This window comes from Castor canadensis, chromosome X (genome assembly GCF_047511655.1).
Source record: "Castor canadensis chromosome X, mCasCan1.hap1v2, whole genome shotgun sequence".
In the NCBI taxonomy this organism is placed as follows: domain Eukaryota; kingdom Metazoa; phylum Chordata; class Mammalia; order Rodentia; family Castoridae; genus Castor; species Castor canadensis.
The window spans coordinates 98,495,293-98,522,210 of NC_133405.1; the positions used below are offsets into that span (position 1 = coordinate 98,495,293).

General features: G+C 47.9%; 1 protein-coding gene, 2 non-coding genes and 1 pseudogene across 5 annotated transcripts; 3 read left to right on the forward strand and 1 right to left on the reverse strand.

The window, feature by feature from the left end:
- Positions 1-6,487: 6,487 nt before the first annotated feature.
- LOC141419710 (small ribosomal subunit protein uS9-like) lies at positions 6,488-6,917 on the forward strand (annotated as a pseudogene).
- A 3,117-nt stretch (positions 6,918-10,034) lies between these two features.
- Tfe3 (transcription factor binding to IGHM enhancer 3) lies at positions 10,035-22,717 on the forward strand. 3 transcript variants are annotated; one of them, XM_074064344.1, is made up of 11 exons: positions 10,035-10,380; positions 11,708-11,783; positions 12,857-12,970; positions 14,061-14,299; positions 15,280-15,525; positions 15,692-15,796; positions 17,580-17,697; positions 19,011-19,067; positions 19,256-19,331; positions 20,331-20,478; positions 20,895-22,717. In XM_074064344.1, exons 4-11 carry the CDS (start codon positions 14,081-14,083, stop codon positions 21,333-21,335), a joined length of 1,410 nt encoding a protein of 469 aa, XP_073920445.1. In that variant the 5' UTR covers positions 10,035-10,380; positions 11,708-11,783; positions 12,857-12,970; positions 14,061-14,080; the 3' UTR covers positions 21,336-22,717. The 3 variants fall into 3 exon arrangements, with proteins under 3 accessions (XP_073920445.1, XP_073920443.1, XP_073920444.1); XM_074064343.1 differs by having other exon boundaries at positions 10,036-10,380; positions 13,996-14,299; XM_074064342.1 differs by lacking the exon at positions 11,708-11,783 and having other exon boundaries at positions 13,996-14,299.
- Trnaa-agc (transfer RNA alanine (anticodon AGC)) lies at positions 11,683-11,758 on the reverse strand. Its single transcript has one exon. It is a non-coding gene; the product is annotated as a tRNA-Ala (tRNA).
- A 3,714-nt stretch (positions 22,718-26,431) lies between the features above and the next one.
- LOC141419980 (U2 spliceosomal RNA) lies at positions 26,432-26,622 on the forward strand. The gene has a single exon (XR_012444704.1). It is a non-coding gene; the product is annotated as a U2 spliceosomal RNA (small nuclear RNA).
- The last annotated feature ends 296 nt before the right edge of the window (positions 26,623-26,918 follow it).

Consider the following 26,918-nt stretch of genomic DNA (forward strand, 5'->3'; position numbering starts at 1 on the left):
TGGTGAGCATTTTTTCATGTGTTTTTTGGCCATTTGAATTTCTTCTTTTGAGAAAGTTCTGTTTAGTTCACTTGCCCATTTCTTTATTGGTTCATTAGTTTTGGGAGAATTTAGTTTTTTAAGTTCCCTATATATTCTGGTTATCAGTCCTTTGTCTGATGTGTAGCTGGCAAATATTTTCTCCCACTCTGTGGGTGTTCTCTTCAGTTTAGAGACCATTTCTTTTGATGAACAGAAGCTTTTTAGCTTTATGAGGTCCCATTTATCTATGCTATCTCTTAGTTGCTGTGCTGCTGGGGTTCCATTGAGAAAGTTCTTACCTAAACCTATTAACTCCAGAGTATTTCCTACTCTTTCCTGTTCTTGTGATGGGTTTTTTGAGATAGTGTCTCACAAACTATTTGTCCAGGCTGGCTTCCAATCATGATCCTTCTGATCTCTGCCTCCTGAGTAGCCAGGATTATAGCTGTGAGTCACCGACACCCAGCCACCATAAAGATTTGAGGTTCACCTCTGTTGTAGCATGTTCCACGTAGTCTCTGTTCCACTTGCTGCTGAATTGTAGTCTACTCGATGATCTCTTAACTGTTGTCCAAATTGCTCACTAACAGCTCCCCAACTGCAACTCACAGCAGCCTCCTGAATCCAGACTTCAAAACAGGCTCCCACTCAATACCCCAAACCACCATCAGCCCTCCACTACAGCACCAAACAGCTCTACTGATCCTCAGTCATCACTAAACTAGTCTTCCATGGCCTCACTTTCACCCCAAAACCACCTTCCAACAGCCCCATACACCATCAAATTGCCCATGACCAATGCCCAAGAAAGCAGGGCAGGTGGTGCTGCCTGTAGTACCAGCTACTCAGGGGACTGAGGCAGGAGGATCATTTAAGCCCAGGAGTTTGAGGCCAGCCTGAGCAAGATAATGAGACCTCCATGTCTTAAAAAAAAGAAAGAAAGAAAGAAAGAAAGAAAGAAAGAAAGAAAGAAAGAAAGAAAGAAAGAAAGAAAGAAAGAAAGAAAAGAGAAACTTCCTAGAATATCCTCAAAGTACCCTTTCAACAACACCCAGCCCTGGGGCTGGCAGAGTGACTCAAGTGGTAACAGCGCCTATGTAGCAAGCATTAGGCCCTGAGTTCAAACCCCAGTGCCACCAAAAAAAAAAAAGTTCAACAATATCCAACACTAACCACAAACTACTTTCCAATAATTACAAACTGCAACCCTAAAATTCTCCTTCCCCAACTTTGCCTCCTTGGTCTGGCCATTGTATCCTGAACTATAATCCCAAACCACTTTAATTTTTTTTTGAGACACTGGTTCAGTACATAGTTCAGGCTAACCTGGGATTCCCTGTTTAGCCCAGACTAGCCTTGACCTTGTGATCCTCCTGCCTCAGCCTCCTGAACGCTGAAATGAAAGGTGTGCATCACCACACCCAGTATCCAAACTTGTCTTACATTATGTACAGCTGCACCTACAAAACAACTACATTTTCCCAACAATACCACCCAAATCATGCTCCAAGAATTCCCAACTATGCCCTAAACTACCCTGCAAAGCCCTCAATATTACCTGCAAACATGCCTTATTTACCTTCTCCCCACGACACTACCACACCACTGTCCAGTGACCCTACATCCCTTTGATGGCTGCAACTGTACCAAATGCCCTCATTAACATCAAGCATAGCTAAGTCGGTCCAATAACCTCCAACTCTACGCAGAATCATCTATCAGTTTCCTGTGGCTGCTATAGGTAATTACCACAAACTTGGTGGCTTTAAACAATAGAAATGCAATTCTTTCACAGATTTGGGGGGTCCAAAGTCCAAAATGAGTTTCCCTGAGCCAAAGTCAAGGTGTCATGAGAGCTGTACTCCCTCTGGAGGCTCTAGAGGAAATCTGTTCTTTGCCTCTCCCAGTTTCTGGTGGTTGCTGGCATTCCTTGGCTTGTGGCCATATCACCACATTCTCAGTCCCTGATACCACATCACTTCCTCCTTTTCTGCCGGTCAAACCTGCTTCTCCTTACCTTTTATAAAAATACTTGTAGTTACAGTTAGGGTCTACCCGGATAATATAGAATAATCTCCCCATCTCAAAGTCCTTATTTAGAAGCCAAGCATGGTGGCACATGCCTGTGGTCCCATCTACTCAAGAGGCTGAGGCAGGAGAATTCCTTGAGCCCAGGAATCTGAGGCCAGCCTGGACAAGACTATAACAAGGCCTCATCTCAAAAAAATTCACAAACTTAATCACATATGCAAAGTCTCTCTCTCTCCCATTGGGGATTTTTGGTGCCATGCGTTGGTAAAAGAATTTACCAAGGGCCGGCAGAGAGGCTTAAGTGGTAAAGTGCCTTCCAAGAAAGCCTGAGGCTCTGAGTTCCAATCCCAGTGCCAACCAAAAAAAAGCAATTAAGAATTTACCAAGACATGTCGGGTCCCTGTGGTTCATATCTGTAACCCTGTTTACTTGGGAGGCTGAGATTGTGTGGATTGCATTTGGAGGCCAGCCTTGCCAAACAGTTCATGAGACCAATCTCCAAAATAGCCAGAGCAAAATGGACTGGAGGTGTGGCTCAAGCAGTAAAGTGTTGCTTTGCAAGCACGAAACCCTGAGTTCAAACCCCAGTCCCACAAAAAAAGAGAAGAATTTACCAAGACAAACAAATAGGAGAAGCAAGCAGTTTGTTATGGCACAGAGAAGCTGTGGCACCAATATGAAGGTTGGGGCAGGTTTATTTATGTAAAGCAAAGCAAATGTGTACCCTCAACAGGAGGGTGGGCAGACTCAAGAAGGAGTATTGCTCTAGGGGTCCCAACACCTCAAGCTTTTATTGGGGTCTATAGAAATGAGGGTGATCAATCCTGAAAAACCAGGCTATGTGTCCTTAATTCTCAGAGACTGACTCATGTGTCATCAACTCCACCAAAATGTCAGATAGTGGGACTTTTTGGCCTTGGATGGTCAGGCTAGGGCTGTTATTTTTTGTGGGCTCAGGGGCTGAGGCCAGGAGGACCTGCTGAATGTCACAAGCCATTCTGTGAATGTTGGCACTCCAGGATGTTGTTCCCACCAACATCCAAGCTATGGTTCTCAGCCATCAAATATATATATATATATATATATATATATATATATATATATATATGTATATATATTGTGCAAGGTATGCCCTAGGAAAGCACTTGTCATGAAGAAAATTGAGACGTGTGTATGAAGCTGGTGTTTGTTAAGGGGGGCATTGAATGACAGGGTCATTAACATGTGGGTCTATTCCACCTCACCCCTGTTAGAATAGCCATCATTAGCAACACCACTAACAACAGGTGTTGGTGAGGATGGGGGGAAAAAGGAACCCTCTTACACTGCTGGTGGGAATGTAAACTAGTACAACCACTCTGGAAAAAAATTTGGAGGCTACTTAAAAAGCTAAACATTGATCTACCATTTGATCCAGCAATACCACTCTTGGGGATATACCCAAAAGACTGTGACACAGGTTACTCCAGGTAACACAGGTTACCTGCACACCCATGTTTATTGCAGCACTATTCACAATAGCCAAGTTATGGAAACAGCCAAGATGCCCTACTACTGACGAATGGATCAAGATAATGTGGTATCTATACACAATGGAATTTTATGCAGCCATGAAGAAGAACGAACTATTATCATTCGCTGGTAAATGGATGGAATTGGAGAACATCATTCTGAGTGAGGTTAGCCTGGCCCAAAAGACCAAAAATCATATGTTCTCCCTCATATGTGGACATTAGATCAAGGGCAAACACAACAAGGGGACTGGACTTTGATCACATGATAAAGCGAGAGCACACAAGGGAGGGGTGAGGATAGGTAAGACATCCAAAAAACTAGATAGCATTTGTTGCCCTCAACGCAGAGAAACTAAAGCAGATACTTTAAAGCAACTGAGGCCAATAGGAGAAGGGGACCAGGAGCTAGAGAAAAGGTTAGATCAAAAAGAATTAACCTAGAAGGTAACACACACACACAGGAAATCAATGCGAGTCAACTCCCTGTATAGCTATCCTTACCTCAACTAGCAAAAACCCTTGTTCCTTCCTATTATTGCTTATACTCTCTCTTCAACAAAATTAGAGATAAGGGCAAAATAGTTTCTGCCGGGTAGCGAGGGGGTGGGGGGGAAGAGAGGGGGTAGGGGAAGGGGGTAGAAATGACCTCTTTTCATATGAATAAAAAAAATGGAAAGGCAAAAAAAATAATAAAATAAAATACAGAATAAGGAAATCTAAAAAAACACAAAAACAAAAAACATGTGGGTCTAGAGCCAGGCGCCAGTGGCTCACAGCTGTAACCCTAGCTACTCAGGAGGATCGCAGTTGGAAGCCAGCTAAAACAAAAAGTTCGTGAGACCCTATCTTGAAAAACCCTTCACAAAAATAGGGCTGGTGGAGTGGCTCAAGGTGAAGACCCTGAGTTCAAGCCCCAGGACCACAAAAAAAAAAAAAGTGGGTCTAATGCTACACATATTTGGTCCCCGTCTGTCACAAGTCTCTTTACACTGTTGCACCTTTTCCTCAGACTGTGATTTGATTTTGTTTTTGAGAGAGAGAGGGTCATGCTATGTTGCCCAGGTTGGCCCCAAACACTTGGACTCAAGTGATTCTCTTCCTTCAGCTTCCAGAGTAGCTGGGACTACAGGTGCACCATAGCACCTAGCTCAGACTATAGTTTCCTATTTGAGTGTGGAATGGAGACACCTGTAGAGAGGCTGTAGACGATGGAAGGGGGGTGTCTGTGTTCAAAGCCTAAATTTCATAAACTGGGGTGACCTCAGGCAAATGACTTCACCTTACAATACCTTGGTTTCCTGATCTATACCTTGAGAAAATAATTAGAACCCTCCTCAGGCTTGCTGTGAGGATGAAAATTAAGTTCAAAGAAAGACCAATAAATACTAGTTATTGTAAACCAGGAGCAGGTGGCTCACTCCTATAACCCTAACTATTGGAGAGGCTGAGATTGAGAGGATGGCAGTTTGAGGCCAGTCTGACAAATAATTCATGAGAGCCTGTGTCCCAAATAACCAGAGTAAGGGCTGGTGGAGTGGCTCAAGTGATAGAGCATCTGCTCTGTAAGTGCTGAAGCCCTGAGTTCAAACCCTAGTCTCACCAAAGAATATATATGTACATATGTTATTGTTACTTTTCCTTGTCTTTTACTTTTTGTTTTTCCTGCCCAAAACCTTAAACATATTCTCCAAAATTATTTTGTTATTTTATTTTATTTTATTTTGGTGATAGTGGGGTTTAACTCAGGACTTCACACTAGAACCACACCTCTAGCCTCTCTAGTATTTTTTTTTACACTTACCAGTCCTTTTTACTTGGCATTAATTGTCAGTCAGGATATGGAAATATTTGGCCATGACTGAGTTTGCAGATGGAAGTGAAGGAGGCAGTCACAGTCAGAAATGCAGTGTGCCCTCCACACTGGTCCTTCTTCACTGCTGGTGTGTGAGCTCCTTGTAAGAATGGCAGTAAAAAGCACATAGCAGTCAGACACCAGTGGCTTACGCCTGTAATCCTAGGTACTTAGGAGGCAGAGATCAGGAGGATTGTGGTTCGAAGTGAGCCAGGGCAAATAGTTCTCAAGACCCTATCTTGAAAAAACCTATCTCTAGTTTGACATCTATGAGTTTCTTCTTCAATGGTACAATTCACACCATCTTGAAGTCCTGGTGTCTGCTGAACCAAGCCTCTAGTATGCTTATAGTTTGATAATTTTGCTTTCTTTTCTCTTTTTGGCAGTACTGGGGTTTGAACTCATGGCTTTTGTACTTGCAGAACAGGAACTCTACACTTGGGCCATACTGCCCATCCATTCTGCTCTGGTTACTTTGGGAAGGGGTCTTTGGAACTATTTGCCTGGGCTAGCATCGAACCACAGTCCTCCAGATCTCAGCCTCCCAAGTAGCTAGGATTACAAGTATGAACCACTTGTGCCGCGATAATTTTGCTTTTTATGTTTAGGTTAAATCTGGAACTCATTTTTCTGAATGGTCTGAATAAAAAATGAAAAACAAATAAAAAAGCAGAAAATAGCCAGGAGCAATGGTTTAAGTCTCTACTCAGGGGTGGAGATTGAGAGGATCCAGGTTCAAGACCAGGCTGGGCAAAAAGTTCAAGAGACCAAATCTCATCCAATAAAACCTGGGTGTGGTGACACATGCCTGTCATCCCAACTATACGGAAAGCATAAATAGGAGGATTGCTGTCCAGGTCGGCCCATAAACAAGAGACCCTATTAGAAGATACCTAAAGAGAGCCAGGCACCAGTGACTCATACCTGTAATCCTAGCTACTCACTCAGGAGGCGGAGATCAGGAGGATGGAGGTTCGAAGCCAGCCAGGGCAAATAATTCTCAAGACCCTATCTCAGCTTTTCCGGTTGCGGCCCCGCGCGGTGTGGAGCTCAAGTTTTCGTTCGTGCCATGCAGTCCAAGGGTCCGCTCCAGTCTGTCAGGTCTTCGGACGCAGGAAGACCGCCACAGCCGTGGTGCACTGCAAACGTGGGAATGGCTTTATCAAGGTAAAAGGGCGTCCCCTGGAGATGACTGAGCCGCGCACGCTGCAATACAAGTTACTGGAGCTTGTCCTGCTTCTGGGCAAGGAGCAGTTTGCGGGCGTGGACATCCGGGTGCGCGTGAAGGGTGGTGGTCATGTCGCCAATCTCCAAAGCCCTGGTGGCCTATTACCAGAAGTATGTGGATGAGGCTTCTAAGAAGGAGATCAATGATATCCTGATCCAGCACCGGACACTGCTGGTAGCTGACCCCCCCCCCCCCGCCGCCCCGTCGCTGCGAATCCAAGAAATTTGGAGGACCTGGTGCCCGTGCCCACTACCAGAAATCTTACCAATAAGCCCTTCACAAAGATCAGGAGTCCTTTGTAATAAACATTGTGGGATTTTTAAGGTTAAAAGGGCTGGTGGAGTGGCTCAAGGTGTGGGCCCTGAGCTCAAACCCCAGTAACTCAGTACTGCAAAAAAAAAAAGAAAATACCTGAAGAGAGGTTTCTTGAGCTATAGGTGCTGCTCTTAAGCTACCCTGTTCAAAGCCCACTCCTCCCTTCTTTTGGAAGTGTACTTTCCTTCTTTCAGTCCTTCTCTCTTACTCTCAATAAAACTCTGTTACTGCTTCGCAAAAAAAAAAAAAAAAGAAAGAAAGAAAAGAGAGAAAGAAAGAAAGAGAAAAGAAAACACCTAAACTAAAAAAGGGCTGGAGGCATGGCTCAAGTGGTAGAGCACCTACCTAGCAAACACAAGGCTCTGAGTTCCAACCCCAGGACTGCCAAAAAAAAAAAAAAGACCTTAAAATTGAAAAGAAAAAATTAAATTAAAAAAATCAAATTCTGGGGAAGCCGATGCAGAAAGAAAGCTTCAGACCAGGGATTCCAAGCCAGCCTGGACAGCACATGTGCGAGGTCCGGGGTTTCACTTACCATACCAAAAAAAAGAAAACAAACAAACAAAAACTCGGGACGCTGAAGCAGGAGGATTACCAGCCTGGACTACACAGCAAGTTGCAGGCCAATCTGAACTACATAGAAAGACCCAGTCTTGAAAAACAAAAAAACAAAAGCATAGTGGCTCACATCTGTAATCCTAGCTACTCAGGAGGCAGAGATTAGGAGGATCACAGTTTGAGGTTTGAGGCCAGACTGGGGAAAAGTTTGCAAGACCCTGTATCAACCAATACAAAGCTGGGGCACATTGGCTTCTGCCATCTCAGCTACTCTGGAAGCATAAATAGGATTTCGATCCAAACCACCCAGGCAGAATCTGCAAGACCCTATTCCAAAAACAACTAAAGCAAAAAGGACTAGGGGTGTGACTCAAGTGGTAGAGCAACTGCCTGACAAGCACAAAGCCCTGAGTTCAAACCCCGGTACTGGTGCTATATCCCTTTGCATAGCTGCCCACCATCATCTCCCCTTTTAACGGTGTCTTAATAAATTTTTGTTTCCGACAGAGAGGTTGAGTTCAACTGCGGTATATTGTAAGAACTTTTGTAAATGTTACAATATACCCCCAGCACAACAATAATGAAAGTATAAATAAATAAATCTTTGTTTCCTCCTGAAAATAGTACCGCCTCCCCCAAAAGATCTAATACCTCCCCTCAAAATATAGTCATTTGTCCCCAAGACTTTTTTTGTGACTAGTCCATTTCTTTCCTAGTGATTTGAAATATTATTTACTAATTCCTATGAATACCCAGGATAAAAAATCTTTTCTGGTGGTGCTAGAGTTTGAACTCATCTTACCTCTTGCTAAGCAGGCACTCTACCACTTGAACTACGCCCCCAGATCTCAACTTTTTGTGTACTAGGAATTCAACCTAGGGCTTCTTACATGCTAAGCACATGCTTTACCACTGAGCTGCACCCTCAGCCCCTGTCGCTTGTGTGTGTGTGTGTGTGTGTGTGTGTGTGTGTGTTTCTGTGGTTTGAACTCAGGGTCTCACACTTTGTTAAGCAGACTTTCTACCACTTGAGCCATTCTGCCAGTTCTTTTTTGTGTTGGATATTTTCAAGATAGGGTCTCATGAACTATTTGCCAGGGCTGGCTTCCAACCACAATCCTCCTGATCTCTGCCTCCTGAGTAGCTAGGATTACAGGCGGGCCACCAGTGCCTGGCTCCCTATTGCTTTTTGTATTGTTTTTGTACCATTGATCTAGTTTCTTATTCCTGCTCACATATGGCATCTCGTGTATGTGATGTGGGGATCAAAAATAAGTCCTTGCAAATGCGAGGTGAATGCTGTAATGCTGAGCTGTAATCCCAGTCTCCATATCACATTTTTTTTGTTTTTGTTTGTTTAAGTTTTTTAAGTTTAAGTTTGTTTTTGTTTAAGAATGCCAGTACCAGAAAGAGCAATCCCAGTGAAGTTTCTAGCTGTCCAACTGATGGCGGGGCTTGGGACATTGGGAAGGAGGAAGGGACATTTTTGGGTCCAGCTTTTTTGTGGGCTGTGTGTACCTGAAAGGTATGGATGGGACCCTCCACTGTGTGCAAGCCGGCTTCCACGCATCTGGCACACAGAGGTGGTCGGTAAATATTGAATCAACTCATTTTCGGAGTTTACTGTATGTCTAACAAATAGCACTTTTCAGGATTTATCTCTGATCCTCATAACAACTACGCCAGCCAGGTATCACCACCCCTGTTTGACAGACCAGGAAAGTGGAGGCTCAGAGAAGGGAGGTCCCTTATGTTCAAACCCAGTTCGTCATGATTCCAGAAGTCATTCACAGAAGAACTAGATGTAATTTACTTCCGTCCACTCATTCATCCACCTGTCAATTCATTAATCGTCGATTGCGTAGCACAAGGACCATAGTACAACTGCTTTAGATGACATAAAACAGGCTGAGCGCTCTCAGAAGACCATCTCTGCCGCGGGACTGCGGGTACGCAAAAGGGCAGGGTTTCTGGCAGGCATATCCTGGGAATGTAGCTGCTTCTGCCTCCATTCTGGCTTTGCCTGAGAAGGCACGGCTAGATCGCAACTGGAGTGCGGTCTAGGACCCAGATATTTCGGATGTGGGCCGTGAGAGGGCGCGGTTCCTCAGCTAAAAGCTTGGCCTTGGAGACCCTTTGCACGCGGGCTGGATATTGGTGCGCAAGTGCAGAAGAGCCGAGGAGCTGCTTACCATTTTGCAGAGGGATAATTTGAGGGAGGGGGCGTGGCCCGGTGTGATGCAAACATGGAGGCGTGACTCAACCAAATTACCTCTCGCCTATTTGTCTTTGCCACTGAGGGCGTAGCTTAGGGGGTCCATTTCTCTGAATGAGGGAGGGCCGAATTCAGTGTTCGCTATGCCTCGAAGGCGTAGTTTAGGGCGGGCCTTCGAATCTCCCCTCAACGATTGGCTATGTCACTAAGGGGGTGGGACCCTATGAACAGTCCATCCCCAGTGTGGTCACTTCCTGTGGAGTTTCCCCAGTCCAGGGAGGAGGGGGAAGAGGACGAGGGGGAGGAGGCGGTCGTCCGGGGTTAGGTTGGGGGGTGTCGGTCCGTTCTGGGCGGGGGATGACTCACGGGCCCATCCCATCTCCCCGACGCTGCCCGCCCGCGCAGAGCTAGCTCCATGGCTTAGCGGAGGAGGAGGCGGTGGCGAGCGGGGGGAGGGGGACTCTTATTTTGTTAGGGGGACCGGGCCGAGGCCCGACCGGCCTGGCAGGGCTTGCCCGGGGCTGGGCGTCATGTCTCATGCGGCCAAGCCAGCTCTGGACGGCGTAGAGGCCAGCGCAGAGGGCCCTCGAGCCGTGTTCGTGCTGTTGGAGGAGCGGAGGCCGGCCGACTCGGCCCAGCTGCTCAGGTGCGGGGCCTCCTGGGGCCGGGAGTTCCACCTGAGGCTCCCAGGGGCCTCATCTGGGGACATCGGGGGCCCCGGATTGGGATTGGAGGCCCTTGGCCTACGTTTAGAGGACGTTTGGGCACTCGTTTTGGGGGAGCACCTAAGGAATCCGGTTGTGGCCTGCTTGGACTGAGGCTTAAAGAAGTCGTGGGAGTGCTTCGAGAGGGCCAGAATCAGATTTGGGAGGTCCTTGGTTGGGTCTAGAGGGGCATATTCTGGAGTATCAAGAAACTGGCCTGAACTTGGGGAACTCATTAGAGGCAGAATTTGGAGTCCTTGAGTAGTCGGGCATGAGGGGAATGAATTTGAGGGGACACTGTCAGGTGAGGCACTGATTTTAAGGAAATCCTGGAATCTTTTTTCCTCAATGTGGGAGAAAAGGTCCTGGGGGACAGCGGTACTGTTCCGGGAGCTTAGTGATTCCCAGTGACTGCTTGTTGTTTGGGAATTACTTGAATCTGGAGAGATTTGGGGGTATCTCAGATATGCCGCGTGTGTGTGTGTGTGTGTGTGTGAATGAGAGACAGCATTCAGCAAGACTTGATCAGAATAATCATTTCACTGCTGCCCACCCACCCTGCTGGGGCAGATCCTAGGGATAGTGAAAAAGCTGCCTTCCTACACAGCAGGGGCTTGAATGGGAGAAGGCCGGCCGACCGAGGGATGGTGATACTGTTATCTCTAAACTAGGGAGAGGGGGGAGGCCTCAGACCTTATTTGGGAACCCAGAGGAGGGTCTTATTCCTGCTGCCACTCACCCTAGCCTCTCAGCCAGCCCTGCCTACTCCCTACCCACACACCCCCTCTTCCTTTTATTTCACCCTCCCATTCTGTCTCTCAGTTCCCCGGTGTAATCTTGAGTCTGTCTCCAGAGCTGGAGTGAGTACCGATTGCACCATCCCGGCCTGGGTGGGTCCTCTGTCTGTCCTTTTCTCATATTCTCACTTCCATCAGCCCGTTTTGGAGCTCTGATCCTCCCTGTCCACACCCCTGTGTACCCCACCACCCATCTCTTCCAACTTCTGTGCAATGGGTGCGTGAGCATGGGAGGGGGCTTTGCCTCCTTTCTGTCGGGATTGTGCTGAGCTCAGCGGCTGCGGGAGCTTCCTCTTCCCAACTTCCTGGGTGGTTTTAGAGCCCCATCTGAGGGTGAGGGGAGGAAGGAAGACAGATTCTTGGGGAGGGGAGAGAATTCTTGCCAAGTGAAGTCACCCACAATTTTGAGGATTCGAAATCTTAGGATACATATTCTTTTTTCTTTTTTTGCGGTGCTGGGGATCGAACCCAGAGCCTCCCGCATGCTAGGCAAGTGCTCTACCACTGAGCTACACCCCCAGCAAGGATGCATACTCAGCCACGTGCATGTAAGTGTTGCCTGGACACTAGGGTCCTTTGTACCCAGCGTGGAGGGTTGAGCAGGAGCCCTTCTGTATATCGATTCACTATCTAATTCTTCATTACCTAGATCATCACAGTAGTGGGCACAGTTGAAAGGCAAGGGTATATGGGGTTTTTTTTTCTGTTTTTCTTTTTTTTGCAGTGCTGGGGATGGAACTCAGGGCCTCCTGCACTCTAGGCAAGAGCTACATCACCAGCCCCTGGAGGTGGGGGGGGTGTTTGTTTTGAGACAGAGTCTCACTTTGTAGCCCAGGCTGCCTCAGACTTGATTCCCCACCCCTGTGCTGGGGATATATGGCTTATTTCATGTTCCAGTAGGGTTGGTATTGGGGATGTGTGTTTTGATCTAAACAAAAGCAAGGAGAGGACTGGACAGGTTCCTCCAGCTAAGAAAAGAATGCTCGTATAAGGCAGATCATCCACCCAAATTCTCTCTCTTGTAAATGCAGACTGTGGGAGAGGGGAGCCTTTCATTTCCATTTTTATATTTGGGTGTGTATTGGTGGCCCCAGGAACTCTGGCTGGAGCTGGGAAAGACTCGTTTGCAGTGGTAGATCCTTCTGTAAAGTGAACCATCAAGCCCAGTTCTCTTTGTGATGTACTCAGTTTGTGTTACAATGGATTGTTAGGCTGAGGGGTGCCCCCTACTTGCTCTATATACACACATGGGTTCACATTGAGCTGTCAGGAAAACAGCAGGGGGTGTGGGGGCTGGGAGGACTCTGAATGCAAAGTGGATTGTCATTCCTAAAGTCTTGTTTTCCCCAAACCCAGGTTGTTGGTTCATGTGATTGTTAGTGTGAGGGGGTTGGGATGCAGGCGTTCTTATTGTTCTGACTCTCAGGGGACTCTGGGTAACTGCACAGAGTAGGGACAGGGGAAGGGGGTGGGGAACGGATGTGGGAATTCCTGGTGGTGATACCTAGCAGGATGGCTAAGTATGTATAAGAGGTCCCCCCGCCCTGTCACAGGGGAAAGGAGGGAAAGTAGGTCTCTCTATAATCACTGACCACTGCCCCTTCCTCCTTCCCACCCTCAGCCTGAACTCTTTGCTTCCGGAATCCGGGATTGTTGCTGACATTGAATTAGAAAACATCCTTGATCCTGACAGTTTCTACGAACTCAAAAGCCAGCCTCTCCCCCTGCGCTCCAGGTATGACTCGCATGTCTGATTGCCTTCAATTGGGCAAAGCCCCCGGCCCCCCTAGATGGGTAGAGACTCAGTGTCCCCCCTACCCATGCTGTCAGCAGCCTGTATTTTCTGAGTGGTAAATAAGGAGCCAGAAAGAATATGTCACACAGGAAAGCAGGTGGGCAAGCTAGGAAGCGTTCCACCGGACCTGCCTTGCTTGCTCCACTGCACCTGCTCACCCCTTCATGCACAAATATTCCTCCTGGCCTGGAGGATCCAGAAATGGGGCGTGGCTTACTTAAAGCCCGCCCCCTGTGGGTGGAGCCATAGCCAGAGTCCCTACTCAGCCCCCTCCACACTCTATAAACCTACTCACTCAGCCTTTGAGAAACCCCCTGCTTCTCTCTTCTTTCCCCCTACTTGGAAGTCTAAATGTGCTGAGTCATGGGCCTGGGCTCTAAGAGAGGGGAGGGGACATGGAAGAGGGGCAGGAAGAGAGGATTGTGAAATCTCAGATTTTCAAGACTAACTAGCTCCTGGCACCAGAGGCCTAGGCAGGAAGGAAGGATGGCCTAGAGCTCCCCTAGAGCCTGATGCCCACCCCCAGGAGCTCAGACAGCATCTCCAGCCCCAAATTGGATTTAGGAGTCCTTGGGATCCATGTTCCACTACCTCAGCCTCACTTCTGTTATGGCTCATCTTGAAATAGGAAGGATCTCTTGCAGTCCCCAGCAGTGGCGTCGACACTTAGTACATGAACTGGCTCCCAGTGAGGCTTCATCATGAGGACTCAAGACTAAATCTCCCCCACCAACCTGTGTCTGCTCAGGGCTGAGTAGGGTCTGGTCCCAGTGACTTCCCATGTCATGCTGTGACCCTTGAGGGCCACAACCAGGCCTGGTTGCTGTTTGTCCCCAACATGCCATAGTTTCTGAAGCCAGAGACCAAGCCTGGTTTCCGGGTCTACTCCAGCACATCATGACCCTTACTTAGGCTTGAGAAGAGAGCTCGAGCTTACCTGTGGCCCCATATTTCCCATTCCACAGCCTCCCAATATCACTGCAGGCCACGCCAGCCACCCCAGCTACACTCTCTGCATCGTCTTCTGCAGGGGGCTCCAGGACCCCTGCCATGTCGTCATCCTCTTCATCGAGGGTCTTGCTGCGGCAGCAGCTCATGAGGGCCCAGGCCCAGGAGCAGGAGAGGCGTGAGCGTCGAGAACAGGCTGCAGCTGCTCCTTTCCCCAATCCTGCACCTGCCTCTCCTGCTATCTCTGTGGTCGGCGTTTCTGCTGGGGGCCACACATTGGGCCGTCCACCCCCTGCGCAGGTGCCCAGGGAAGTACTCAAGGTAAGGCGAGGTCCAAAGGCCCTGGGAGTCAGTCCCAGTAATGGAGTGGTCCTAGGAGCTCAGGGATGGCCTGGGGTCCTGTTGACTTTTGGACGAGGTCCTAGAGGCTCTAAAGAGGGTCCATGGTAGCGTTTAAATAGTCCGTGCCTGCGTCCCATGTGTTTTTGTTTTCTTGGGGACTTCTGAGGGGTTCTTGGAAGTCATGAGGATGTCTTGGTAGGCTATGGAGGGTCCTGAGTGCCCCAGGTGGGCCCTGGCTTTGTTGGATGGTGTGTGCGGGTGTGATACATTAGTTCTTTGGCTATTGGGGTGTCTTCGGAAGCTATGCATAGTTCTACACCTTTTAGCTGGTGTCAGAGATTACAGAGACTGGTGGGGAGTTGTTGAGACTATGACAGAGGTCCTGCCAAGCTGTGGGTGGATCTTGGGGGCTGTAAAGGATTTCTGAGAAAAAGAGTTTGGGTCATTGGGTCACCAGTATGGTGAATCCAGTTCACCATTGGATTCACGAGTATGGGGTTTTTTGTTTTGTTTTGTTTTGTTTTTTGTAGTACTGGGGTTTGAACTCAGAACCTTGCACCTCTGCCACTTGAGCCATGCTTATAGGTTTTTTTTTTTTTTTGGTAGAATCTCATGTTTTTGCTTGGGGCTGGTTTAGATCATGGTCCTTTTACCTATGGCCTCCTGCATAGCTGGGACCACACACAGGCTTGTTAGTTGAAATGGGGTCGCTAACTCTGTGCCCTGGCCAGCCTGAAACTGTAATCCTTCTGGTCTCTGCCTTCCAAGTAGCTGGGGTTACAGGCGTGATTCATTGCATCTCGCTCACAAATATTTTTGAGGGGGTTCTCAGATTCTGGGTCCAGTTTGCCCACCTGAGCCTAGGAACAGATGACTTAAGGATTAGGATGGTCTCAGATTGCCCCTTTGAGCTCTGTTGTGCTTCTCCCCTTCCTACTCCATCCTTCTCAATCTCACAGGTACAAACCCACCTGGAAAACCCAACACGCTACCACCTGCAGCAGGCACGCCGGCAGCAGGTGAAACAGTACCTGTCCACCACACTTGGACCCAAACTGGCTTCCCAGGCCCTCACTCCACCTCCAGGGCCTGCAAGTGCCCAGCCACTGCCTGCCCCTGAGGCTTCCCATGCCACTGGCCCCACAGGCAGTGCTCCCAACAGCCCTATGGCGCTGCTCACCATCGGCTCCAGTTCAGAGAAGGAGGTAAGAGGCTCCCTGACAACATCTCCCCTTCTCATTGTTTTTCTATGGGGTCAGGGATGGAACCCAGGGCCTCACACATGCTAGACAAGCACTCTACCACTGAGCTACACCCCCAGCCTCCCCTTCCAATTCTTTTAACCTTGTACAATATTTACATCTTCCCCAGATTGATGATGTCATTGATGAGATCATCAGCCTGGAGTCCAGTTACAATGACGAAATGCTCAGCTATCTGCCTGGAGGCACTGCAGGACTACAGCTCCCAAGCACGGTGAGGCCCTGAGATGGGACACTGGTCTCAAAAATAGGGCATCCTTCTGTCACTAAGGCTATACCTATGCCGGCTGTGGGAATATATGAAATTCTTGCTGTGGACTGCACTAAGATAGGGAGGCCTTCTGTTGAGCATGAGGCATAGCACTGCCTGTGGGCCTTGTGCTGGCATTGTAAGGTAACTTCTATAGACTTTGATAGGTATGGGGTGGGGAGTTCATGGAGCCTCCAAGGCACTTGGGCAGTGGGAATTACCAAGAGGTGGGAATCAGGTAGCAATTTGAATGTCCCAAGAGATTCAGGTCATTGGGACATACCCAGACCGTGTAATGACAAACATACCAAAAGGCTGAAAAGTTGTCATGCATTAGAACAAGTGATTAGACCTCGTGGTGCTTGTAATGTACCAAGTCTCTTGCAATGAACTGGGCCAAGAGGTTGGATCCTTGTAGAAAGTGGACAGAACTTTGTAGCTGGGCACTGGTGGTTCACACCTGTAATCCTAGCCACCTGGGAGGCTGAGATCGGGAAGATCTAGGTTGGAGGCAAGCCCAGGCAAATAGTTTGTGAGACCTCATCTCCAAATAACCAGAGTAAAATGGACTAGAGGTGTGGCTCAAGAGGTAGTGTGCCTACTTTGCAAGCACCTGCTTTGCAAGTGCGAAGCCCTAAGTTCAAACCCCAGTCCCACTGAAAGAGAGAGAAAGAAACAAAAAGAACTTTCTAGATCAAGCGATATAGCATTGTAACATTCTGTTTCTGGAACATCCCAAGAATCTCATAACCTCTTGGGTAAATACTAACTAGCTATAGCTTTGCTTTTTCCCTACTTACCAAGAGGATGAAGCATATATATAAATGGTACCAGTTTGGGGCTGGGAATGCAACAGAGTGGTAGAGTGCTAGCATGTGCAAGGCCCTTGGTTCCATCTCCAAGCCTTTTCATTGATTTAGACACAGGAAGAGAGTGGGATCTTAGGTTAGACACATCCAGAAGACTAGAGGGTGTTTCAAAGCCATGGCAACTTATCAAGAGTGAGACTTGGGTGTACTCACATATTAGGGTATTAGTACTAGAATGTATCAGAGTGGTGTTAAGGAGAGGGGGAGAAAAACTAGGCTGATACAAAAGCAGTGCTAGTTGTTAAATAGTTGGACAAGAAATCCTGAGAGATCAGAATGTGCTGGAATATACTGGAGTCTGAGACCTTGGTACATGGCCAGCAGGAGACCATGGTACACAAGGTGGTGCAGCATGATCACAGCGAAAGGCTGCAGATTAGGTAGGAACTCTCCAGAAGGTCAGATTTTGGATGGAATGTTGCCATGACAATTTACCAAGGTCTGAGAAGATTGGGTTGGAGTGTTCCAAGAATGTTGGATCGGAATGTTGTGCTGGGAGGAGCTAATGGATTGGAATGTCGCATCGGAGCCGCCAAAGACCCGAAAACAGTGGTTTTCCAGCATTTCTTCTCAGAGCCAGCCCTGGGTTTGGGAGAGGGGTTTCAGAGGCCACTGAGGGATTTATGGGTCTGGATGGGGTGATAGGCACCCCAGGTAGGCAGCAGTCCTCACAAAGCAGGATCTACTTCATTGCATGCCTCATGTTGAGCTGCTATATGAAATTAACTTGATGGAGCCGGAGAGTCGACAAGAGCCACCCAGTCCTTGCATTAGTGGGCCCTGTTTGGGGTATGTGGAGGGTCAGAAGCCTGGATCTGAGGAGAGGACCAGCCTGGGCCTGTTCCCAACCACTGTTTCTATACCCTTGCTGCCCCCAGCTGCCTGTGTCAGGGAACCTGCTTGATGTGTATAGCAGTCAGGGTGTGGCTACGCCAGCCATCACTGTCAGCAACTCCTGCCCAGCTGAGCTACCCAACATCAAACGGGAGATCTCCGGTGAGTACCAGGGTCTTGGCCCCATGCCCTACGCTGTACCTTAAACTGAGTCCTGAGCCTATCAGGTCTGATTCTAAGGGAAAGGGTTTTGAGCAATACAGTAACAGAATGGGGCTGGGGCTAGTGGTGGGACTCAGTGGTAGAGCACCTACATAGCATGTATGAGGGCCTGGGGTCCATTCCCAGCACCGAGAGAGAGAGAGAGAGAGAGAGAGAGAGAGAGAGAGAGAGAGAGAGACAGACAGACAGACAGACAGAGAAAGAGAGAAATTCTTATGGGTCATGGTCCTGCTTTCACTCTATTTCTTCTTAACTGTCCTCTTGGGTGTAACGATTTCCTAGTGTCACTGGGGCTTTTTAAAAAACAGCAAAAAGAGAGACACTTTTTTTTTTTTTACGATGCTAGGGTTTGAACTCAGAGCCTAAACCTTGAGCCACTCCACTAGCGCTTTTTTGTGATGGGTTTTTTCGAGATAGGGTCTCACAAACTGTTTGCCTGGGCTGGCCTTGAACCATGATCCTCCTGATTTCTGCCTGAGTAGCTAGTATTACAGGCATGAGCCACCAATGCCCAAGAAGAGACATTTTAAAGAAAAAAAAGTTAGCCAGGCATGGTGGTACATTCCTGTAATCCCAGCACTGAGGAGGCTGAGTCAGAAGGATTTCGAGTTTGAGGCCAGCTTGAGCTACATAGTCAGACCTTGTCTCAAAAAAAAGGTCGGGTGGGGGGGTGCTTAAGAGTGTAGCTCAAGTGGTAGAGTGCCTGCCTGGCAGTGCAAGGCCCTGAGTTCAAACTCCAGTGCTGCCAAAAAAAAAAGTCACTTCAAGCTGTGCTCCATGTCATGCCCCTGTAGTCAAAACTACTTGGGAGGCTGAGGCAGGAGGACATCTTGAGTCCAGGAGATTAAGGCCAGCTTTGCAAACATGAAGCCCTGAGTTCCAGCTGCAGTTCCACCAAAAAATAAATAAATAATAAATAAATTAGCTGGGTACTGGTGGCTCACACCTATAATCCTAGCTGCGTGGAAAGCTGAGATCAGGAGGATTGAGGTTCCAGGCCAGCTAGGGCAAATAGTTCAAAAGACCCCTTCCCCAAAATAACCAGAGTAAAAATGAACTGGAGACGCAGCTCAAGTAGTAGAGCGCCTGTTTTACAAGTACAAAGCCATGAGTTCAAACCCCAGTCCCACCAAAAAAAAAAAAAAAAAAGTCCTATCTCCTATTCCCCACCGACTAACCCTTACCTCTGGATACACAGATTCACTCTTTCCTGTGTCCAGAGGCCCTAACCAACCCCCCCCACTCTCTTCCAGAAACTGAGGCCAAGGCCCTTTTGAAGGAACGGCAGAAGAAAGACAATCACAACCTAAGTAAGCTCTAGAGCATGTACACTTGCCTATGTGCTGTGGCGCTCTGCATGCTCCTTGCTCCAAGTCCTGGCCCTCCCTATGGGGAGCCCCTCCCTATGATAGCCTCCCAGCACCCCAGTTTCTCTCCCTTCCTTTACCCATTGATGACTCTTTCCTACTCTTTCTTTCTTCTCCCCCTGCCTCCAAAGTTGAGCGTCGCAGGCGATTCAACATTAACGATAGGATCAAGGAGCTGGGCACTCTCATCCCCAAGTCCAATGACCCGTGAGTCTGGCTGGGGACACATGGCCAGTGGGAGGTGGGGCAGTTCGAGGCCAGCCTGGGCAAGAAAGTTAGCAAGATCCCCCTCTCAATTAATAGGCCAGACATGGTGGTGCGTACTGATAATTCAAGCTATGCAGGAGGCATACATAGGAGGATGTCAGTCCAAGGTGTCCCTGGGCAGAAACACAAGTCCCTATCTGAAAAATAATGAGAGCAAAAAAGGGCTGGGGGCATGGCTCAGGAGGTAGAACTAGTGTGAGGCCCTAAATTCAAAACTGTAGTACTGCCAGAAATGAAAACAAACATGGAAAAAAAAACAGAAGAAAGAGGTTTGAGTTTGAGGTCAACCTGGACTAGGCAGTGAGACCCTGTCTCAAAAAAAGGAAGCACAGAATGAAGATGGGGAGTGTTGGGGAAGGGTGACTGTTTGCAGTGAGGAAGGTAGGACAGGCCTCACCAACAAACATTTAAATAAAGAATCTAAGAATAGCCAGGTATCTGTGGCTCACACCTATAATTCTAGCTACTCAGGAGGCAGAGGTCAGGAGGATCGCGGTTCGAAGCCAGCCTGGTCAAATAGTTCTCGAGACCGTATCTTGAAAAAACTCATCACAAAAAAGGGCTGGTGGAGTGGCTCAAGGTGCAGGCCCTGAGTTCAAACCCCAGTATGGCAAAGTAAATAAATAAACCTAAGAATGGGGCTAGGGATGTAGCTTAATGGTAGAATGCTTGCCTTGCATGTGCAAGGCACTGAATTCCATTGCCAGCACCACAAAAGAGAGGGAGAGAGTGCCACTTCGGAGTCCAGAGGACCAGAGGATATTCTAGGCACAGGCACAGCAGGGACAGAGGTCCTGAGATGAGAATGGTTTTCCACGTTCTAGAAACACTGAGAGGCCAATGTGGCTGTAGAGAGTCCTGGGCATGTGTAGGGTACAATCCTGCTTACCTCCGAGACTCCATGTGCAGCACTCCCACCATTCCTCCCTTGGCCTGCAGGGAAATGCGCTGGAACAAGGGCACCATCCTGAAGGCCTCTGTGGATTACATCCGCAAGTTACAGAAGGAGCAGCAGCGCTCCAAAGACCTGGAGAGCCGCCAGCGATCCTTGGAGCAGGCCAACCGCAGCCTGCAGCTCCGAATTCAGGTCTGGAAGGAGACAGTGACAGGAGTGGCAAGGGGGCTGGCTTCCTGCAGGTGGAAGCACAGGAAGAACAGGCCAGAGTTTCCCCTCTTGGCATACTCAGGGATCCCCAGACTTGCCAACTCCCATAATGAATAGGAGCTAATGTCCATAGCATTTATCTTGGGCCATGTACTGAGATAAGAGCTGTAGCCCATTACTTCATTTTACCCTCACAACAGCCATATGAGAGAGGGACTGTTAAACCCATTTTACAGATTGGGACTCTGAGGCTCAGAGACTATAAGCTACTTGCACAATTCACAACTAGCGAGTAGCAGTGGTTGAATTAGAACCCAGACAGCCTGCCCTTTTTACTAGTATACTTCTCTGGCCCTGAGGGACTTTGAATTGCGTCCAGCTTATCCTGTTTTTTGCAGGAGCTAGAACTGCAGGCCCAGATCCATGGTCTGCCAGTACCTCCCACCCCAGGGCTGCTCTCCCTGGCTACGACTTCAACGTCCGACAGCCTCAAGCCAGAGCAGCTGGACATTGAGGAGGAGAGCAGGCCAGGCGCAGCAACATTTCATGTGGCAGGGGGAGCTGCCCAGAATGCCCCCCACCAGCCCCCAGCACCGCCCTCAGATGCCCTTCTGGACCTGCACTTTCCCAGCGACCACTTGGGGGATCTGGGTGACCCCTTCCACCTGGGGCTGGAGGACATTCTGATGGAGGAGGAGGAAGGGGTGGTGGGAGGACTGTCTGGGGGTGCCCTGTCCCCATTGCGGGCTGCCTCTGACCCCCTGCTCTCTTCGGTATCCCCGGCTGTCTCCAAGGCCAGCAGCCGCCGCAGCAGCTTCAGCATGGAGGAAGAGTCCTGATCAGGCCTCACCCCTCCTCTGGGACTCCCCACACCCAGAAAAGGAGGACAAGCCAGGATGAGGCCCCGCCTTTAACCCCACCCTCCCATGAGATTGCCCGGCCCAGGAATTCTGGGGGAAGGAGGAGATGTGATCAGGCCCCACCCCTGTAATAGGCAAGGAGGAGGAGTCAGATGAGGCCTCGCCCCTTCCCCAAAGGAATCGCCCAGTGCTGGTATTTCAGAGGGAGAAGGCTTGATGGTTCGGAGAGCAGAGCCCATTCCCTGGGGATCACAGCCTTGCCTGTGCCCCCAGGGTCCCACCCTTGCCCAGGTGAGAGAAGGAGGCAGATGAGTCCTGCATCTGTCCTCTAAGGACTCTACTAACATAAATCTCCTAGGAGAATTGACAGTTTTGCCTTCCCTGGCACTGGAAGAAGAGTTGAAATGATGGAAGTCCCACTCCTGGGGGTTTAAGCCCGTCCCCTTCCCATGAACCCTGTCCTTGCCTGGGCAAGGAACAGAAGTAAGGATATGCTCCAGCCCCTTCCCTGGGGAACTCAGTCCTGGCCTTCTAGGAACGGAGGCAAGGCCAGGTAACATCCTTCCCTATAGGAAGAGCGCCCAGCACAGGTTTTTCAGGTGTGGAGAAATCAGTAGTGTCTGGCCACCCACATGGAGATCACAGCCCCTCCTTTGGCCCTTAGCAACATCCCATGCCAGCATTCCACAGTGCAGGGAGAAGCCAGACTTAAGCTCCCTGCCTTTACCTGGGACCAACCTGACCTGACCTGGGAGACCCTGAGTTGGCTTGCTCTTCGGGAAGAGGGCAGCTCTTGAAGTCCTGTGCATGGACTTTCCAGACTTATGTCTGGAGTGCAACTTTAAGCCCCCACCCTTGGGCAGAGTCCTGCCTCTTCCCTGAGGGTAGCATGGGGGACATGATGGGGATTAGTGGGGACCCAGTCCGGGTGCCCCACACCAATACCCCAGTACTTTTGTCCAACTTGTAAATGGACAGGGTGAAGGAAGGGGCTCTTCCAGGGAGCTCCCTAGTGCGGGAAAACGTGGAGTCTCTCCTACAAGGCAGGGGCTTGGACAAAGGGTTGCAGAAGTATATTGTACCCCCTCATTTGTTTATGTGATTTTTTTTATCAACTTCCCTACTCAGAAGCTAGGTCACCCCAACCTCTGTCCCCCACCCAGTTCTCCATTTGGAGGATTCCCCATTTCAGAGTTACCAAGAAACACTCCCTGCCCATTCCCACCCCTCATACCACCTACACCCAAGGTGTTGAGCATCAGATTGCTGGGGCCAGGCCCCAAGGTGGGTGTACTGAGCGGTCTGTAGGTTTGTGATTAATAAATGCTAGGCGTGTTTGATGCGCTTTTAACTTTGGCAAAGAGCCTACTGTCCTTGTTTGTGACTGTGCAGTAACCATAATCCATCTCCAAAATAACCAAAGCAGATAAAATGAGAAAAAAAAAGGACAAAATAACTAGAGCAAAATGGACCAGAGATATGGCTCAAGCTGTAGAGTGCCTGCTTTGCAAGTGCAAAGCCTTGAGTTAAACAGCATTCCACCAAAAAAAAAAAAAAAGTTCCTGGAAGAAACAAGATTTCAGAGGGATGATAAAGGAATTTAAATTGAGAGCCTGGAAGAAAACTACCTTCCCCCAGGGAAAACAGACCTTTTAAGGACCTGCCAGGCACCAATGTAACTGCTGCAGTTCCACCTGACTCACCTCTGCAGGTGTGTTGGTAAGAAAGTGCTGCTGCTTACTCCCATTTCCTCTTGGAAGAAGTTGAGGAATAGAATTTAAGTAACTCTTCTGAAGATAGGTGGGCTGTAAATGGATGAGGCACTAAATGGAAAAAAGCTATGTGAGAGCAGAGGGGCAAAGAAGATACTCTGAAAAGTTCACTTTTGAGGCAGTGCTGGGAATGAAACCCAGGGCCTCAGGCATACTAGGCAAGCTCTCTACCACTGAGCTACATCCCCAGCCCAGTAAGCTCACTTTTGAAACTATTAAGGAAGTATATAGAGAGGCTTTAACTCCCATTTCCTGTGTGGGGAGCAGGAAGTGATTCTTTCCCCAACCCATTTCTTGCTACTTTATCCTGTTACACTAAAATCCTTACTAAGACTTGAAAAAAAAAAAAACAATATGAGAATGCTGCCTGGCAGACAACAGATGTATTCAAGGACAAAGAAAAAAAAGGGGCCAGGACTGGTGGTGCACATCTATAATCCTAGCACTCATGAAGCAGAGGCAGGAGGATCTGTAGTTCAAGTCCAGCCTGGGCTACAGAGTGAAGCCCTGAATCAAAACAAATCATAAAGGTAGAGGAATAGAGACAATAGACAAGCAATTCAATTTTGGAACAGATATTTTATATTTGGGGAGAATTTAAGTGGAAGTGAGCAGACACAAGTAACTTACTGAAGACTGGGAAAAATAGTCTTCCTGGAATTCCTCAACCAAACTCTGATACCCAGGACCATAATCAGGCCTGGTCACTGCATCTTTCCCACCAGACTGTACCCCATGAGCACTTGTGCCAGGTCTGCCTGGTTATTACATCTCTCCCATCAGACTGACCCCTGGGCCTGGGACAGGGCTTGGTCACTGTGATGAGGCCTGGTTCTCCACCATAAAACTATATTCCAGATATTTTGGAGTGTGAAGCAGGAGGATCCAGAGTTCAAGGCCAGCCTGGGCTACATAGCAAGACCCAATATACTAAGTTCTGTAGATCTGGAAAAGACAACTACACGGGCAAGCAGAGGACAGTAGTCCTGGGCTTAGGTGAACCAAATGACGTTTCCAGGGATTGCACAATTCTGGAAGAAAGAGGAATTTGGGCCAGCCTGGGTTGGGTGGAGACTCCTCACCCAATACTTTGCTAAGGCATACACAACCTAAGAAGGCCACACTAAACGAAAGGCTACTTTGGACCTAGAATAAAAATTACTGTACATCCTTCTTAGAATATCCAAAAATGTACTTCCAAAGAATCAGATTGGCTGGAGGTGTGGCTCAGGGTAGAACACCTGCCTAGCATGTGTGAGGCCCTGAGTTCCACCCCCAGCAGCACCAAAACTAAAAACAATAATTAGGAGTCCAATACTCCTACGTCTTAGGCATGCCATAAATGATGTGTATTATTTTCCTGAAAAATGAAAATGGGAATAGCTGAAAAGCTAAAAGAATAAAAATTGAATATTAAAATAAATTTGGTTAACTGAAAAGAAGGCAGGAAAGAGGAACAAGGATCAAAAAACAGAAGGAACAAACAGAAACCTGTCAATAATTTCATAAAATGAGCATGGACTAAATGCTGCAATTAAAAGGCATCGATTTGCAAAGTACCAGTGGCTCCTGTTTGTAATCCTAGTGACTGACTCAGGAGGCAGAGATCATGAGGATCGAAGTTCAAAGCCAGCCTGCTGGGCAAACAGTTCACGAGACCCTATCTTGAAAAAACCTTCACAAAAAAAAAAGGACTGGTGGAGTAGCTCAAGATGTAGGCCCTGAGTTCAAGCCCTAGTACTGAAAAAAAAAAGCATCAGTTGGGCTGGGGCTGTAGCTCAGTGGTTAAGTGTTTGCCTAGCATGCATGAGGCCCTGGGTTTGGTCCCTAGTAGCACAAAAAACAATGCAAGGATTGGGGTGGGGATATACCTCAATGACAAGGCACTTACCTAGCATGTGTGAGATTCTGAGTTTGATCCTTAACACCACAAAAAGGGCAAAGCTGCTTTGTATTTGTGTTGGAGGGGGCACTGGGGCTTGAACTCAGGGTCTACACCTTGAGCCACTCCACCAGCCCTTTTTTGTGAAGGCTTTTTTTGAGATAGGGTCTCACAAACTATTTGCCCGAGGTTGGCTTCATGCCTGGGGTTGGCTTCGAACCGCGATCCTCCTGATCTCTGTTTCTTGAGTAGCTAGGGTTATAGGTGTGAGCTACTGGCACCCGGCTCAGCACCCAGCTTTTAATGCAATATTGAAAAAATCAAGCTGGGCTTGGTGGTTCATGCTTGTAATCAAAGCACTGAGGCTGAGGCAGAAGTATCACAAGTTTGATGCCTTCCTGGGTTACATCGGAGACCCTGGCTCAAAAAAAGGTGAAAAGATCAAAATTAATGTTAAACAATATATGCTGTACAAATAACAGCATTTTACATAAAGACAAGATTCTGCCCACACAGAATGGAGCACACCAAATTCTTGCACTCAAAAAAAAAAAAGATTCTAGCTCAGCATGGTGACTCACACCTGTAATCCCAGCTTCTAGGTGGTGGAGATCAGGAGGATCAAGTTTCCACGCCAGCCAGGGCAAATGTTAGCAAGGCCCCGTCTCAACTAGAATGAGTGTGATGGCATGTGCCTGTCGTCCCAGCTACACAGGGAGCATAAATAGAAGGATTGTGGTTCAGGCTGACCTGGCCATCAACAAAAGAACTCTATCCCAAAAATAACTAAATGCAAAAAGGGCTGGGGTATGGCTCAAGTGGTAGAGTGCCTTCCTAGCAAGCTGGAAGCTCTGAGTTTAACCCTGAGCACCACAACCCTCACAAAAGAGACAGGATTCTCCCCAGAGTTTGTAATAACTTCATAATTGTGCAAGTAAGGAGGCAGACAGGCTCAATGTTGTAAAAAAAAAATCCTCGTAATTTTTTCTGACAGTTGTCTTTGTATACTAAGGGAAGTTGACAAGTTTGTTTATAGCTGTAGTCTACAATATTGTAGGGTAAAAAGGAAAAATTATTTCATTCAAGTATGAGTTTGTGTGACCTAAAAAGCATTATTACCAACTGAGGTAGGAGGATCATTAATTCAAGGCCTGCCTCAGCTACATAGCTGGACCCTGTCTTAAAAATAAATAAATAGATAAACAAAATAAAGATGAGCACTGGTGTGGCTCAGCCTATAATCCTTGCTACTCAGGAGGCAGAGATCAGGAGGATCATGATTTGAAGCCAGCCATGACAAATAGTTCTCGAGACCCTTTCTCAAAATATCCCATCACAAAAAATGGCTGATGGAGTGGCTCAAGGTGAAAACCCTGAGTTCAGAACCCCAGTACCACAAAATAAATAAATTGGCACAATCCATTGCTTCTTGGCTTTTTGGCTAAGATCATGTGTTGTATCTGTTCTTATTAGTTTACTATCTCATATGTCCTCTACCCGAGGACACTATATTGAATGGATTTTTGGAACTAGGAGATAGAACAGGACCTTGCTTCATCCACTGCACATATCAAGCTGGTATTTCAGTACTTCCAGGAAGGATGCACCAATAAACAAACAAATAAATAAATAAATAGCTGGGTGCCAGTGGTTCACACCTGTATCCCTATCTTGAAAAAAACCATCACAAAAAAAGGGCTGGTGGAGTAGTTCAAGGTGTAGACCCTGAGTTCAAAACCCAGTACCACAAATAAATAAATAGGCACAATCCCATTTGTCAAATCTTGCTCTTATTTCCTGATTATTTGGAATCCTACTCAAAAACTAAAGGCCTATGCCTGTATCTCAAAGTGTTTTCCAGTAGTAATTTCAAAGTTTTAGGACTTACATTGAGGTCTTTGATGTATT

What these genes read in the sequence shown, in the direction of transcription:
- Tfe3 (XM_074064342.1), top strand. Translation starts at nt 10,265, where the DNA reads ATGTCTCATGCGGCCAAGCCAGCTCTGGACGGCGTAGAGGCCAGCGCA. An exon ending in TGCCCAGGGAAGTACTCAAG is followed by an intron (nt 14,300 to 15,279) that starts GTAAGGCGAGGT and finishes TCAATCTCACAG; the next exon opens with GTACAAACCCACCTGGAAAA. An exon ending in CATCAAACGGGAGATCTCCG is followed by an intron (nt 17,698 to 19,010) that starts GTGAGTACCAGG and finishes ACTCTCTTCCAG; the next exon opens with AAACTGAGGCCAAGGCCCTT.